At 40.4% G+C, this 15,066-nt stretch overlaps 1 protein-coding gene across 2 annotated transcripts in view; it reads left to right on the top strand.

Annotated features, from left to right (window-relative positions):
• The window catches only part of COPS4 (COP9 signalosome subunit 4), a 34,455-nt gene extending 20,517 nt beyond the window's left edge, over positions 1 to 13,938 (top strand). Inside the window, exons 7-10 of one of the 2 annotated variants that reach the window (XM_047798366.1) lie at positions 3,349 to 3,519; positions 7,682 to 7,797; positions 9,478 to 9,562; positions 13,415 to 13,938. In XM_047798366.1, the coding sequence (XP_047654322.1) occupies positions 3,349 to 3,519; positions 7,682 to 7,797; positions 9,478 to 9,562; positions 13,415 to 13,548 (506 nt within the window). In that variant the 3' untranslated portion in view covers positions 13,549 to 13,938. The remainder of the gene's footprint in view (positions 1 to 3,348; positions 3,520 to 7,681; positions 7,798 to 9,477; positions 9,563 to 13,414) is intronic. The other variant, XM_047798367.1, reaches the window with a different exon arrangement.
• Positions 13,939 to 15,066: the final 1,128 nt, after the last annotated feature.

Raw genomic sequence — 15,066 nt, 5'->3', positions numbered from 1 at the left:
TGCCACAGCTGTGGCAACAATGAATCCTTTTAACCCGCTGTGCCAAGCCAGGGATGGAACCTGCACCTTTGCAGTGACCCAAGCCACTGAAGTCAGACTCTTAACCCGCTTCCCCCAAAGTGGAAGCTCTTAAAATGTCTATTCTTGAACTTACAGAAACTTTAAATTCTTACATAGTTAAACATTTTAATCTTTTACGGCTTCTGGCTTTTATTGACTTGCTTAGAAAGTTCTTCCCTGTTCTGAAATTATGTATTTAAATTCCATCGTATTTTCTTCTAGGACTTGAAGTTCTCAAATCCTCTGGCCTTGGGACCCGTTTAGACACTGAACAATTGAGAACCTTAGAGAGCTTTTGTTTATGTAGGGTTTATGATTTACTGTATTAGAAATTGAAGTGAGAGGATCCATTGGGGCTCAGTGGAAACAAACCCGACTAGCATCCATGAGAATGCAGGTTCGATCCCTGGCCTTGCTTGTTGTGTTAAGGATCCTGCTTTGCCGTGAACTGTGGTGTAGGTCGCAGATGCAGCTTGGGTCCTGTGTTGCTGTGGCTGTGTGTAGGCCAGCCGTTACAGCTCTGATTTGGTCCCTAGCCTGGAAATTTCCATATGCTGGAGGTGCAGCCCACAAAAATTTTTTTAAAAATTTATTTAAAAGTAAAAATAGGAGTTCCTTTGTGGCACAACGGGTGAAGGATCTGGTGCTGTCATTGCATTGGTCCTTGTGTTACTGCTGTGATGCAGGTTCAATCCCTGGCCTGGGGTTTTTCACATGCTGTAGGCATGGCCAAAAAAAGTAACAATCATATAAATATAAATGACGTTTTTATAAAACACCTATGTCCAAAACAAACAATGTTAGAGAATTGGAATTGTTTTATTTTTGATTTTACAAATCTTTTCACTGTTTAGCTTAAATGTACTTCTGTGTTCAGCCTATTATAATACATTGTTTTAGTGAAGTATATGAAGAAAATCCAACCTCACAAAGATGTATAGTTTGAAAAAGGAGGCATATTTAATGATATTTAATGACTTTTTCAGATATTTATGTGTATTCTTCTTTGATAGTACACTTACCTTGACAGATGGTGTAGTTTCATACGGGTTAAATGGATTGTAGCGTCTGAAACCATATCAATGGGCATTTTGCGTATTCTGTAATCTTAAAATCTTGGTCTGTCTTGGAGTTCCCGTCGTGGCACAGTGGTTAACGAATCTGACTAGGAACCACGAGGTTTCGGGTTTGATCCCTGGCCTCGCTCAGTGGGTTAAGGATCCGGTGTTGCCGTGAGCTGTGGTGTGGGTCACAGACATGGCTCAGATCCTGCGTTGCTGTGGCTGTGGTGTAGGCCGGCGGCTACAGCTCCGATTGGACCCCTAGCCTGGGAACCTCCATATGCCGCGGGAGCGGCCCAAGAAATAGCAAAAAAAAAAAAAAGACCAAAAAAACTTGATCTGTCTTGCGCTTCAAGTGGACCTTTTACCCGTGTAAGATTTTGTACCATCATGGATTGGTTGTTTGGAAAATGCTGATCACTGGGTTATGTTGAGCTTTCAAATATTGTGGTACTTTATTATACGATACACAGAAATTACGTTTGAATATATTGCCACTGGGCTCATCAGAAAAGCTGTCAAGCTCATAGTGGCAGATGAAAGTTTTCAAAAATTCTGTTTTCTTTCTTTAAAACTCAGATTTTATTGGAGCAGCAAATGCTTTTGGTTGGTAGTAACAGGCTCACTCTGTGCATTTTAAAGAAAATACCAGAGGGCCCTCCATGGTTCAGCAGAAGCAAGTCTGAGTAGTGTCCGCGAGGACGCAGCGTCGCTCCCTGGCCTCACTCAGTGGGTTTTGTCTTTGTGAATAATTCCTGGGGTGCTGCTTTAACACCACCACAATCCTGTTCCTCAGATTCCTTTCACATATTCCTTTCTGGAGTTTAATACTTATTAGTAACCCTTGTCTGGATTAGCCATTGTATGTGTAATATAAAATGGAAATGGTAACTGGTGAATTACCAATTCTTCTGCATTGATTAGCTATGGTTCTTCAAGAACTTTCTATTTTATTTCCCTTTTCCTCCTTTCTTCTTTTCAAATATCATTGGATTTTTTTCTGCTTATTTTTCTGTGTGTATAGTGTACAGAAGACTGTACATATCAAAAGTTTACAATTTGATAAATTGTCACAAACAATGTAATCAGTGTTCAGAACAAGAAACAAAATATTGCCAGCACCCTGAAAGCTCCTGCCCTGCTTTCTCCTAACCATTAGCCCCCAAACCACCCTCCTTCCTCTAGGAGCAGGCCTTAGTATGTATTAGTTTTTCATGCTTCTTATATTTATACAAATTAAATCATAGAGTATATATACTCTTGTTTCTTTTGCTCAATTTTATGAAATTTATCCATATTGTTACATAATTTCTTCATTGTTACGTTTATCCTACCTATTACATGACTATCCCCCACAATTTGTTTATTCTTGTTGCCTTCAGGTAGTTTCCTATTGGCTATTGGTGATGGCACTGCTATGAACATTCTTGGATGTTTGACTCTGTTTGTTTGTTTTAATTTTTCGTCTTGGAACCAGTCCCTGTTGGACAGTGAAGAGAGGACTGTGTCATCGTCTTCACAAATGAATGTACAGTTGATCCCCGTCATTAACAGATTCTGTATTTGCAGATTTGCCTACTTAACTAAAATTTGTCACCCCAAGTCAACACTCTAGATGCTTTTACAGTCATTTGCAGATGTGTGCAGAGCACAAAAAAATTTGAGTCTCTCTGTATATTTTCCCAGCTGGGGCTGAACAAGGCAATGATCTGCCTTGTTTCAGCTCTCAAACAAGTATCCTTTTTGAAAGGTCTATTTAATACCACGTGTTTTACATTTTCATGCATTTTGTTGATGATTTTGCTGTCTGAAATGGCCCCTCAGCATAGTGCTGAAGAACTGTCTTGTGTCCTTGGGTGTGAGAAGTCTGCGACGTTCCTTATGGAGGAAATACGTCTTATGTTAGATAAGCTTCAGTTTGGCGTGAGTTACAGCGTAGGCCATGAGTTCGATGTTAATGAATTAACAGTATGTGTTAAATAAGGTGCCTTTGAAGAGAAATACACAAATTGCGCGACCAGAGGCTCATAGGAACCTAACCCTTTCTTTCCTCCAGGAGCAGCAGTTGAATTTTCACGGACTCAGTGCCAGCAGTAATTTTATGGACCATTCCAGTACACATAAGAATAAACTGTATATTTTAGGAGGCAAAAATGGGGTCGTAAGAAAGGTTTTTCATTAAAAAAATAGATTGTGGGCGTATTTGATGCTTATTTATTTCCCTTAGGACAGCAGCGTTCTCGGATGCTAGCTACTCTCTTTAAGGATGAAAGGTGCCAGCAACTTGCTGCTTATGGGATCTTAGAGAAAATGTACCTGGATAGGATCATCAGAGGAAATCAGCTTCAAGAATTTGCTGCCATGCTGATGCCGCACCAGAAGGCGACCACGGCTGACGGTAATGCTCGCATCTTCTAAGCGTGTGGTGGTTAATTGGTGGAGGCCACTGGTGGAATGTGTGTGACGTTTGGAGCCTCTTGATATCGTTCTGTAATTTTTTTATGTAATACCTGGTAACAAAGGAATATTATATTGACTGGAGGTGAATATCATACACAGATTTGTGTTTCAAGTATAAGAATAGCCCTATTGGAAAGCATTTTGTGGAATAAAACGGTTTTTGGAAACCTTAGGTAGAAGAATTATATTCTAGGCTTATAGTGCCTGGTTTTTTAAAAACTCAAACTATTTGATAAGTACCTTAATTAATCTTAAATATCAGTTTGTAACAGAACATAATTATCCAGTCCTATTTTAGAGCAAAATTTGGCCCGGTAGCCTGCCCAGGGTTGCTTAGGGGGAAGTTTTTCCAGTAAGAATAGAACTTGGTGTCATGTTTCCTAGTATTTGCTTAAGTCAGATGCCTTTGCTGGGAAAGGATTTTTTGATAGATACTTGTTCATAACATCAGGTATTTTCATGTGTGTTTATCTATGTTGAGATAAGCATAGCTACTTTAAAACTTTAGTGTACACAGCGGTAAAACACAGTGATGAACATACGGACGTGTAGGCTGTCAGACACGTGGAAAAAGTCGAGACAAACACGTAGCTCGGTCCAACTCATTGCCTTGGATTCACTGTCATCCTGTGTTGAAGAGAATCTAGCTGTGAAGAATTATTTGTGTGAGATTTGGCTGAAAGGTGTAGATCTCACCAGTCTTACTGCCCTGAATTAAGCCAGATCTTTGAGACAATTATATTGACCTCCTATTGAATTTCTTTCATTTAATTGTTCTTAAGAAGCAAATCTGTTAGTTATTATCTTTCTGTGCAACGCAGATATTTTTTCTATCTGATATTCTTTATGCGGCTCCTCAGGAAAATTCTTTGCAGTCTTAGGATTAGTTGTTTGTTCTCCTGAGCGATTGATTTCTATCTTATTCAAACCCTATGAGTTGGCAAACTGATTGTTTTTTTAATTTGGTGGGCTGCTAGAAAGCTTGAAAAATTAACTTGAAGCAGCCCACTTGTTATGTGTGTGTTTTGATTGTTGCTATTCTTGTTTTTCACTTAAAGTTTTCTTGTCTTCTGTGTATTCTGAGCAGCTTTAAATTATTTTGCAAGAAGATGTCTGACAAACAAATTAAAAGCTAGGTAAATAAGTTTCCAGAATTGATATAGTTGAGCTTCAGATTTGACTTTGAACTTTCTGGCGATGAAGAAAAAGAAAATATATAATCAATCAGATAATTTTTTTCTAAAATGAGGGCTACTCACTAGGATCTCTAGAATGCACATTTTTTCAGGTTTCTCTCGCAAGACAAATTGTGTCTATGTGTTTAGGACAGGTGTTTTCTTCTTATTGCTTTCCTTATTTGTCATTCTTAGACATCTTTGTTTACTGTCCTTACAACCGCAGGCTGGCCATCTGGAGACATCGTGTTTTGGTGGTTGTTGCAAGCCGATGGCTTTTAGTATCTTCCCAGAGTTTTACAGTATTACTACTAATCTACTTTCTGCCCTATGGAGTTTATTGTTCTGGGCATTTCATATAAATGGAAAGGTCATGCAATGTATGACCGTTTGTTCTTGGCTTCTTTAACTTAGCGCGATGCTCTCAAGGTTCATCAGAGTTGTAGCGTATATCAGTACGTCGTTCACCTTTATTGCCAAATAGCATTCTGGTGCCACACTTTAGTTCTTCATCATTTGATGGACATGGAGCTTTTTTTCACTGTTTGGCTGCTAATAATGCTACTGTGGGCATTCATGTAAAAGTTTTTGTGTGGACGTAGGCTTTTAATTCTCTTGAATGTATACTAGGAGTGGAAACGCTGGGTCATATGGTAACTCTATGTTTAGTCTTTTGAGGAGCTGCCAGACTATTTTCCAACCTTTTATTTTATTTTCTCTTTCGGCTGTGCCCGAGGCAGGTGGAAGTTCCTGGGCCATGGATCAAACCTGTGCCACAGCAGTAACCTGAGTTGCAGCAGTGTCAAGGCCAGATCCTTAACCCGCTGAGCCACAAAGGAGCTCCCAAACGTTATTAATTTTGATGAAGTCCAATGTATGTTTTTTTCTTTTGTTGTTAGTGCTTTCAGTGTGGTGTATCTGAGAAACCATTGCCTAGTTCAAGGACATGAAAATTTGCTCTGTTTTATAATTGTAGCTATTATATTTAGGTCTTTGATTCAGTTTGAATTAATTTTTGTATATGGAGTAGAGTAGGGGCCCAGCTTTATTGTTTTGCATGTGAATATCCAGTTGTTCCAGCACCGTTTGCTGGAAAGACTCTTATTTCCCCACTGAATTGCCTTGGCATCCTTCTTGATGGCCATTTGACTGTGATTTAATTTCTGGACTCTCCATTGTATTCCATTATTCTGTATGCTTGTCTTTGTGCCAGTACCACATTGACTTGATTGCTATATCTTTGTAGTAAGTGTTGAAGTCTTCCAACTTTTCTTTCTTTCTTTCTTTTTTTTTTTTTGTCTTTTTGCCTTTTCTAAGGCCGCTCCTGTGGCATATGGAGGTTCCCAGGCTAGGCGTCTATTCAGAGCTGTAGCCACTGGCCTACGCCAGAGCCACAGCAACGCGGGATCCGAGCCGCGTCTGCAACCTACACCACAGCTCACGGCAACGCCGGATCCTTAACCCACTGAGCGAGGTCAGGGATTGAACCCGCAACCTCATGGTTCCTAGTCGGATTCGTTAACCACTGAGCCACGACGGGAACTCCCCAACTTTGTTCTCTTTCAAAGCTGTTTCAGCTTCTTTGGGTCCTTTGAATTTCCATATGATTTTTTTTTTTCTTTTTTGCTGAGGCGTTCAGCAGCTTGATGTGGAATCTCAGTTCCCAGACCAGAGAGTGAACTCAAACCGTAGCAGTGAAAGTACTAAGTCTTCCCACTAGACCACCAGGGAACTCCCATCCAATGAATATTAAGATCAGCTTGTCAGTTTCTACAAAGAAGCCAGCTGGGATTTTGATAGGGGTTGTACTGAATCTGTGGATCAATTTGGGTAATAATTGCTATCTTAACAGTATTAAGTCCTCTGTGTTTTTCCATTTATTTAGGTCTTTCTATTGTAAAGTTGCTAAGAGAGTAGATCTTAAAAGTTCTCACCACAAGAAAAAAAAATTATGTGATATGATGGATGTTCACTAAATTTATGGTAATCGTTGCACAGTATACATATATCAACTCATTATATTGTACACCTTAAATGAATACAATATTATATGTCAATTATATCTCAATAAAACTGGAAAAAAAGAAAGAGAATTGGGTGAGCCCAGCAGTCTAATGCCTTCAGGATGGGGCCTTAGGTGCAGAACTGTTAGGCCCTGGGTTACCTCACTTAAAGGAGGATGCTAGGCCTGATCTCTCATGAAGGGACCCTGCCTCCAAAGATTTCTCACATTTGCCTCGGAGTAAGGTGCTGTGAAGTGCCCAAAGGAATGTTTCCATTGAGCTGTGTGTATTGACTTATTCAGCTTGCAGAATGGGCTAGATGATTATTTTGCTGCTGCTTGCTTATAAAAGTTTATGCTTGCAGCGAGAAAAGAAAAATTAATGAAGCTGATGGCTAGTCCCAGGAAACAAAACCCAAACCCATGAGATGAAATCCATAGCTAGTTAGTAACTACTTGCCCCCCATTTTCTAAATGTTATTTGTGTTTCATTATATGTTATTCAAAATGTATTAAATGAGGCATTGGGTTACTTTTAAATTTTTGATAGGAAAAAAGGCAATGACTATGAGTTATTATATGCCTAGAAATTATTTTTAAAAGGATGCATCATTTGGAGTTCCCGTTGTGGTTCAGTGGTTAACGAATCCGACTAGGAACCATGAGGTTACGGGTTCAATCCCTGGCCTTGCTCAGCGGGTTATGGATCCGGCATTGCCATGAGCTGTGGTGTAGGTCGCAGACGTGGCTCGGATCCTGCGTTGCTGAGGCTCTGGCGTAGGCCCCTGGCTATAGCTCTGATTAGACCCCTAGCCTGGGAACCTCCATATGCCGCAGGAGCGGCCCAAGAAATAGCAACAACAACAAAAAAGACAAAAGCCAAAAAAAAAAAAATTTTAACTCCCTACTCATTTTTATTTCAGGTTCCAGCATCTTGGATAGAGCTGTCATTGAACACAATTTGTTGTCTGCAAGCAAATTATATAATAATATTACGTTTGAAGAACTTGGAGCCCTTCTAGAGATTCCCGCAGCTAAGGTATTTTCTCGCTTCCAATACGTAAGAAGAGAATTGTGGAACTAAGTTATTGGTATAAAGAATATAAAATATATAAAGTTAGGTCTCCATATCTGCAGGTGCAAAACTCATGGATATGGAGGGCCAACTGTATTCATGGTACTACTGCATTTTATGTAAGATACTTGAGCATCTGTAGCATTTTGGTGTCTTAGGGGGCTTCTGGAACCCCATGGGTTCCAGGGACAACAGTCTGCATGGGTACCGAGGGACAACAGTAATTCGTAAATATTGGCAACAAAAATAAACATAAAAAGCCTCAGGTAAATGGGAAGAAATTGTTTGGATGTTAAAATTATACTGTATTGGAATTGTCTTTGGGGTTTTTTCAAGTTGTTGTATTTTATGGTAAAGTGACCTGGAATGGAAATCTTTTTTTTTTTTTTTTGTATTTTTGCTATTTCTTTGGGCCGCTCCTGCGGCATATGGAGGTTCCCAGGCTAGGGGTTGAATCGGAGCTGTAGCTGCCAGCCTACGCCGGAGCCACAGCAACACGGGATCCGAGCCGTGTCTGCAACCTACACCACAGCTCACGGCAACGCCGGATCGTCAACCCACTGAGCAAGGGCAGGGATTGAACCCGTAACCTCATGGTTCCCAGTCGGATTCGTTAACCACTGCGCCACGACGGGAACTCCTGGAATGGAAATCTTAAAGGGGTTCCAAGTTATGATACCCCTTTTTTTAAGAATATCTTTGTTTATTGTCTGTTTAAATCCACTTCACCATGGTTTCTGATTTTTAACAAATATATGCCTTACTTCTTTTTTCTGCCCTAGATTCACTCAAAGGTGAAAAAGTTCATCTCTTTGGGAGAATGACTGTACTATTTTCTTTAGAGTATCACTATTGTAATACTCTAAGCTATTCTGGAGTAACTTCTGTGCTTGATGGAAAGAAGTTGACTGAATTCTTAGGGAATTAATTTCATTTTTAGTCATGACAGGGTTTGGTTGACTATGTAAAAATTCCAACAAAGTATCAGCAGTACTTAGAGGGTAGTTCAGGTACCCTCTACAAACATTCTCTCAATTTTGAGCCAGTAAAGCAAGCAGTCAGCTTGCCTTTCCCCTCACTCGTAGACCTTGTAGTGTGTGGTTTTGGTCACATGCCCTTTTATCTTTTAGTGAAATTTTAATTTAGAATTTTCCAACATAATCCCTTTGCATGTACGTGTTCACACAGTAAAGGAAGTGGAACAATTTCGAAACCAAGACTTCAGTTACTGTTAAAAGATGCTTTCTTCTTAGGCTTTAAGGTATGATCCCCTGCTGAGACTGAGGGAAGTGAAAATACGTGTAACAATAAATGCTAGTCACAGTCTGTTCAGGAATGATTTACCATTGATTGTGAGGGTGGTTGAAATTACTACAGCTGCCGGCCTAGGCCAGAGCCACAGCAACACCAGATCCGAGCCGCATCTTGGACCTACACCACTGCTCACCGCATCGCCGGATCCTTCAACCCACTGATCGAGACCAAGGATCAAACCCGCAACCTTGTGGTTCCTAGTCAGATTCATTGCCGCTGCTCCAGACGCGAACTCCAAAACCAAGAGCTTTCAATTCTCTTAGCACATGTGAATAACTGGATATGGTCATTAAAATATCTGAGAGTTTATTGTTTTTCCTTTTCAAACAGGCAGAAAAAATAGCATCGCAAATGATAACAGAAGGACGTATGAATGGATTTATTGATCAGATTGATGGAATAGTCCATTTTGAAAGTAAGAAGTTTTGCATGTTTATGTCATAATGAAGTGGCAGCGTAGTGTTGTATACTTGTGATTAAAAATGTGGAGCTGTTTCTTTTGACCCATAATCTTACTACCAGAATGAGCTTATTTCCCAAAGAAATAATTTAAAATATCCTTTATTCATTTCATGAATCTACTCAGTGTAGTTTTTTCTACACTGCAGGAAAGTTTGAAACTGGAATTACTGTTGTATCAGTTCGTTCATTTACTCACCATTCCTTGACCATGTGCCATGTATCGGGCATGTGGAAATGACAGTTGCATTTCCTGTTCAGCGGCCGTTAAACTGATGGAGGCAGATAGACAAGTCTCCCAGCATCAATCGTCATTATCTCCGTTTCTGTAGCTGTTTGTCGAAATGTCTGTTTCTGTTTGCAAGCTCAGCTTCCTAGGGATAGTGTGTCTCTTGCTCCCCATGGTGTACCCAGCATCGTTTCCAGTGCCCGGCACATGACAAGTGGGAAGTAAATCAGTGGGGAATAAACCCAGTGTGACTAGCGCAGCAGAAGAGTCGCCGAGTAAAAGGACAATCTAACGTATACCATCTTGAAAGCATATTGAATGTTTTCCTTTCTAGTTTTCTTAGATTTACAAAGTGACGGTGGTAAATATGCTGTAACAACCAAGGAAAACTTTAAGTGCCGCTATACGTTAAAGTACATGCTGTTCTACAAACTTTCTTTGTTTTCGTTTCTTTTTATTCAAGTGTGGCTGATTTACAATATTTTGCCAATTTCTGCTGTATAGCAAAGTGACTCATGTACACAGGTGCATCCATTCTTTTTTATGGTCTGTCATGGAGACTGGATATAGGTCCCTGGGCTCTCTGTGCAGTAGACCTTGTTTATACATTCTAAATGTAGTAGTTTGCATCTATTAATCCCGAACTCCCAACAAATTCCCAGTCCATCCCGCTCCCTCCCCACTCCCCCTTGACAGCCCCAACAGCTGGACATTCCTCTGTTTATCTTTTGTCATTTAATTGATGGGGGGACGTCCTCTGTTTTTGTTTCACTGTGCGCTTCCTCCGCACTCCTGGAGTCTAAGTTTCCACGTATTGGCCATTAGCATGTCCTCTTCTGTGACCGATGTTACTTTTTTTTTTTTTTGTCTTTTTGCCATTTCTAGGGCCTCTCCCGAGGCATATGGAGGCTCCCAGGCTAGGGGTTGAATCGGAGCTGCAGCCACCGGCCTACGCCAGAGCCACAGCAACGCCAGATCCGAGCCGCGTCTGCAACCTACACCACAGCTCACGGCAATGCCGGATCGTTAACCCACTGATTGAGGCCAGGGATCAAACCCGCAACCTTATGATTCGTAGTCTGATTCATTAACCACTGCACCACAATGGGAACTCCGATGTTAATTTTCTTGTCTATTTCTTTCCTTTCCTCTCCATGCCTTTCCTTTAGACCTCGCAGTATCATTTTGCTGCAGCTTTTTGTTCGTTACTCGCCTTAGTAGATATTTTTCTCATTCTGTCAGTTGTGTTTCTGTAAGGCAGTACATAGCATAAACACATACGAAAGCTTTCTTGTAGCCAAATGTGTCCATTTTAAATTTATTTTTTCCGTTGTAGTTGGTTTACAGCGTTCTATCAGTTTTCCACTGTACAGCAAAGTGACCCAGTCACACATCCATATATACATTCTTTTTCTCATACTATGCTTTGCCATGCTCCATCTAAATTTTATGGCTTTTTTGTTTTCTGTATTGGTTAATAAGAAAGTACTTTGGGATAAAATTAATATTTTCCTAAAACTTCTAATATTTTATTTACTGTTGTATATTTAGAAATTTAACCTGTCCACAGTTCTTTTTGTGGGTTTTTTTTTTTTTCTTTCTTTCTTTGCTTTTTAGGGCTGCACTTGCGGCTTATGGAAGTTCCCAGGGTAGGGGTCAAATCAGAGCTGCAGCTGCCGGCCGTGGCCACAGCCACAGCAACATGGGATCTGAGCCATGTCTGTGACCTGCACCACAGCTCGCAGCAACACTGGATTCCTGACCCACTGAGCGAGGCCGCAAACCGAACCCACATCCTCATGGATACTAGTAGGGTTTGTTTCCACTGCACCACAAGGGGAGCTCCCTTTGTGTATAATTTCAAGGCATGGTCTAGTTGTCTTTTTTTTTTTTTTTTAAAGATGGATTGCCAATTATGTAAATACCATTTATTAAATAAAACATCCTTTCTGATCTTAGGCATATATTAGGTTCCACATGTATGTTTGGATCTATTTCCATACTCTATTTAATGCCACTGATCTGTAACACTATTAGGTAATAAACAAGTTTATAGTAAATTTTATTGTCGGTAAAACAACTCCTTTTCCTCCACTACTATTTTCTTAATGGAGTTGAAACTCACATAACATGAAATTAATCATTTTAAAGTGAAAAATTCGGTATTTACATGTTATGCAACCACCATCTCTGCTTAGTTACCGAACCTTTTCAGCTTCCCGAAAGGAAATGCCATGCTCCTGTAGCAGTTACTCCCCATACCTCTCTCCTAAGTCCCTGGCAACCAATTTCTATTCTGTCTTTGTGGATTTGCCTATTCTAGGTATTTCTCAAGTTTCATTTGTGTTGTAGAAAGTAGTTAGTACTTCATTATTTTTAAGGCTGAATAACATTCCATTGTATAGACATACCGTGATCCTGCCCCTGTTTTTTTTATTTTTTATTTTTTTCCTTTTCAGGGCCACACCTGCAGCATATGGAGGTTCCCAGGCTAGGGGTGGAATCAGAGCTGTAGCTGTCAGCCTGCACCACAGCCACAGCAATGCCAGATCCGAGCTGCCTCTGCAACCTACACAGCCTACATTACAATCACGGCAACGCCAGATCCTTAACCCACTGAGCGAGGCCACGGATCGGACCTGCAACCTCATGGTTCCTAGTCGGATTCGTTTCCCCTGCGCCATGACGGGAACTCCCTGCCCCCTGTTTTTATTTTCGGAATTATTTCGGCTGTTCTCAAACATCAGTTCTTCCACATTAACTTTAGTAATTTTGTCTTATTCAGAGAGCAAAACAGAGAGAATGAGTATTGTCTTAGACATTTCTTTAAACTTATGTATCAATAGGAAAGGATTGATATTTTTATGATACTGCATCTTTCCATCTGGGAATATAATTTGTGTCTACTCAAGTTATTTTGTGCCTTTATTAAGATTTTATAGTTTTTATCCCTCATTAATTCTGTGCCCGTATTTAGAAATGTTGGAGCTGGGGTGTTTTTGTTTGTTTTGTTTGTTTGTGTTTGGCCGTGCCTGCAGTATGCAGGAGTTCCTGGGCCAGGGGTCGAACCCACATCACAGCAGTGACAATGCCAGATGCTGTTTTGAATGGGATTTTCCTGCTAGGTTTTCATATCTAGCTGCATATTGCTGGTATAGAGAAAAGCCTGCTGAATACATTAGGAGTTTTTTTGTTGTGGGTTTAATTGTTAAAAAATGCTTCAGAGTCAAGTAGAGACAGCTTCGACTGTGTACCTAGAGAGACTTTCCCAGGAGGTGGCAGTCTCATGAATCAGTAAGCATTTGGGATGAGAGTTGGCTTCAACGAAGCTGTCTTATTATTTTAGTTGAAGTGGTTTGGTTGGTTGGGATTTTTTTGTTTTCACGAGTGTAAAATGATAATGATATAATAGGAAGAAGTCGTTTCTCTGAGTGTATGTTTTTTGGTTCTGTTTTGCACTTCGTACCAGTGAGTGGGATACTTTTCTTAACTCTGGTATCTTCTCACATTCACTGTGGTTGCAAAGGAGCTATTTCAACTTTGTACATTATTCCTTTTTTTTTTTTTTTTTTTTTAAAGCACGAGAAGCCCTGCCAACGTGGGACAAACAGATCCAGTCACTTTGTTTCCAAGTAAATAACCTTTTGGAGAAAATCAGTCAGACAGCACCAGAATGGACAGCACAAGCCATGGAGGCCCAGATGGCTCAGTGAATCCCTGCAGACCTTCTGTGCACACGACACCTGTTTCCATGTTGTGCAGAATGATTTCACTCTCTCTCCAAGGCATTTGCATCATGACCTTACATATTTCAATCCCTTTTATGCTGGATTCTATTTAAAGAAGACATTATTAGAGCAGGAAGTACAAGCATTTAAAAATCTGTAGTTCCCATTTATTCAGGGTCTGTGTGTATGAAGCTAACTCAGATGTTTTGAAAGCTTTTTCTTTAAATGGAGTAAGTGAAATATCTGTGGCTAAAAAGTTTGGGATTTGTGATAACTTTGTAGTCATGTAAAACTTAAGTGCTTTGTGCCTCTCCAGATGTGGTTATTCTAATAAATGGAGAAGTGAGCCAAATAAAAGTAGTACTTGGTTTTTAATTAGTGAACAGTGTTTTGTTCCTTTTTCCTTTCAATTCATCAAATTTTTTTTTTTTAATGACCACACCCATGGCATATGGAAATTCCCAGGCTAGGGGTCAAATGGAACTGTAGCTGCCGGCCTATACCACAGACACAGCACTGAGATTCAAACTTCGTCTGCGACCTACACCACAGCTCCCAGCAATGCCAGATTCTTAACCCACTGAGTAAGGCCAGGGATCGAACCCATGTCCTCATGGATACTAGTCAGGTGCATTACTGCTGAGCCATGATGGGAACTCCCTCAATCCATCAATTATTTATACCATAGGCATGAAGTGCAGTAAGTAATAAGCCATGATTCCTGTCCTCCAAGCATTTACAGAGTCACAGAGCCAGCAGTCAGGATGTGAAATAATCGTATCAGGTACCAAAGCACACGAGGGGAGCTTTTTACTTAGTAGAGAAATCAGGGATGGCTCGGGATCATTTCAGCCTAGGTTTATGGAGAAAATAGAAAAGACTGATTTTGTTTTGTGTTTTGTCTTTCCAGGGCTGCACCTGCAGCACATGGAGAGTCCCAGGCTAAGAGTCTAATCAGAGCTACAGCTGCCGGCTGACGCCACAGCCACAGCCACTCGGGATCTGAACCATGTCTGTGACCTACACCACAGCCACAGCAATGCCAGATCCTTAACCCACTGAGAGAGGCCAGGGATTGAAGCTGACACTTCATGGCTCCTAGTCAGATTCTCACATTTATCCACCAATATTTAACCAAACTTGAGTCCTGTTGAATTTGACAATTGAATTTTTATGGCATGCTCTGATACCTCCTATTCAAAAGAGAAATCATTTAACACAACCTTGAAACCATCAGGTAGGCAGTTGGCAAGCTGAGCATAGTGCATTGTCGCTTTGTCAGCCCTAATGCTCATAGGTAACGTGGAAAGGGGCAAGAGTGTTGGCTAAGCGTACCCTAAGTGCCTTAGAATAATTGTGATCTTTTACTCTCAAACTTCTTAGATGGAAGAGAGCTGAGTTGCTGTGGACCAAAATCTCCTGTTATGAAACCAAACTCTGAGAAAAAAATCATAAAATTGACCCTTGAAATTAACTAATGACATAAAAACATTTTATTGGGTG

Source organism: Phacochoerus africanus, chromosome 10, assembly GCF_016906955.1.
Source record: "Phacochoerus africanus isolate WHEZ1 chromosome 10, ROS_Pafr_v1, whole genome shotgun sequence".
In the NCBI taxonomy this organism is placed as follows: Eukaryota; Metazoa; Chordata; class Mammalia; order Artiodactyla; family Suidae; genus Phacochoerus; species Phacochoerus africanus.
The sequence above is the reverse complement of the archived record's forward strand: the minus strand, read 5'-3'. Positions and strand labels throughout refer to the sequence as shown.